The sequence below is a fragment of the Plasmopara halstedii genome (genome assembly GCF_900000015.1).
Source record: "Plasmopara halstedii genome assembly, contig: Scaffold_1561, whole genome shotgun sequence".
NCBI classification, from domain to species: domain Eukaryota; phylum Oomycota; class Peronosporomycetes; order Peronosporales; family Peronosporaceae; genus Plasmopara; species Plasmopara halstedii.
Genome location: NW_020188473.1, coordinates 748,409 through 749,001, shown reverse-complemented (window position 1 = coordinate 749,001; position 593 = coordinate 748,409). Strand labels below are relative to the sequence as shown.

General features: G+C 46.4%; 1 protein-coding gene across 1 annotated transcript; it reads right to left on the bottom strand.

The window, feature by feature from the left end:
- Window positions 1–213: 213 nt before the first annotated feature.
- Window positions 214–522, bottom strand: PHALS_01566 (hypothetical protein VITISV_038864; the record flags this gene model as incomplete). Its single annotated transcript, XM_024715982.1, has 1 exon — window positions 214–522. One exon carries the CDS (start codon window positions 520–522, stop codon window positions 214–216), a length of 309 nt encoding a protein of 102 aa, XP_024581626.1.
- Between the last annotated feature and the right edge of the window lie 71 nt (window positions 523–593).

The window sequence follows — 593 nt, the reverse complement described above, 5'->3', positions numbered from 1 at the left end:
TGGGTCCGCCGCAAACTGACTTAAAACTCCCACTGCTGCCGCTAAATCTGGTCGTGTGTCAACCATCAAGTACATGAGGCATCCAACGGCATTTCAATATGGCACGTTGATCATAGTATCTTCATGCTTGCAGCCACCTTCACACATCGTTCTTGTACGCTTGAGACCTGGGTCTTGAGGCGTGCGAACGGGCTTGCAGTGCTCCATCTTAAACTATTTCAAAACATCACTTGCAAACGTAGTCTGCCGCATCGAGACTGTTCCTGCTATCGTGTCTTGCTCGATTTCCATTTCGAGAAAGTATTTAAGCTGACCCATATCCGTCATCTCGAATCGATCGCTGAGTGATTGTTTTGTTTCTTTGAGCATCTTGAGGCTGCTGCTTGCGAGAATTAAATCGTCAACGTAAAGTGCCACGAAAATCATATCTTGGTCTGAACGCTTCATGTAAACGCAATGGTCCGATTCACACTTGTTGAACTCCAGAAGCTGCATGAAGTCGTCAATTGTCTTGTTCCACATGCGTGGAGATTGCTTCAATCCATACAGCGATCGGTTCAGCTTGCAAACATGATCGGGGTGACTTGTACTAC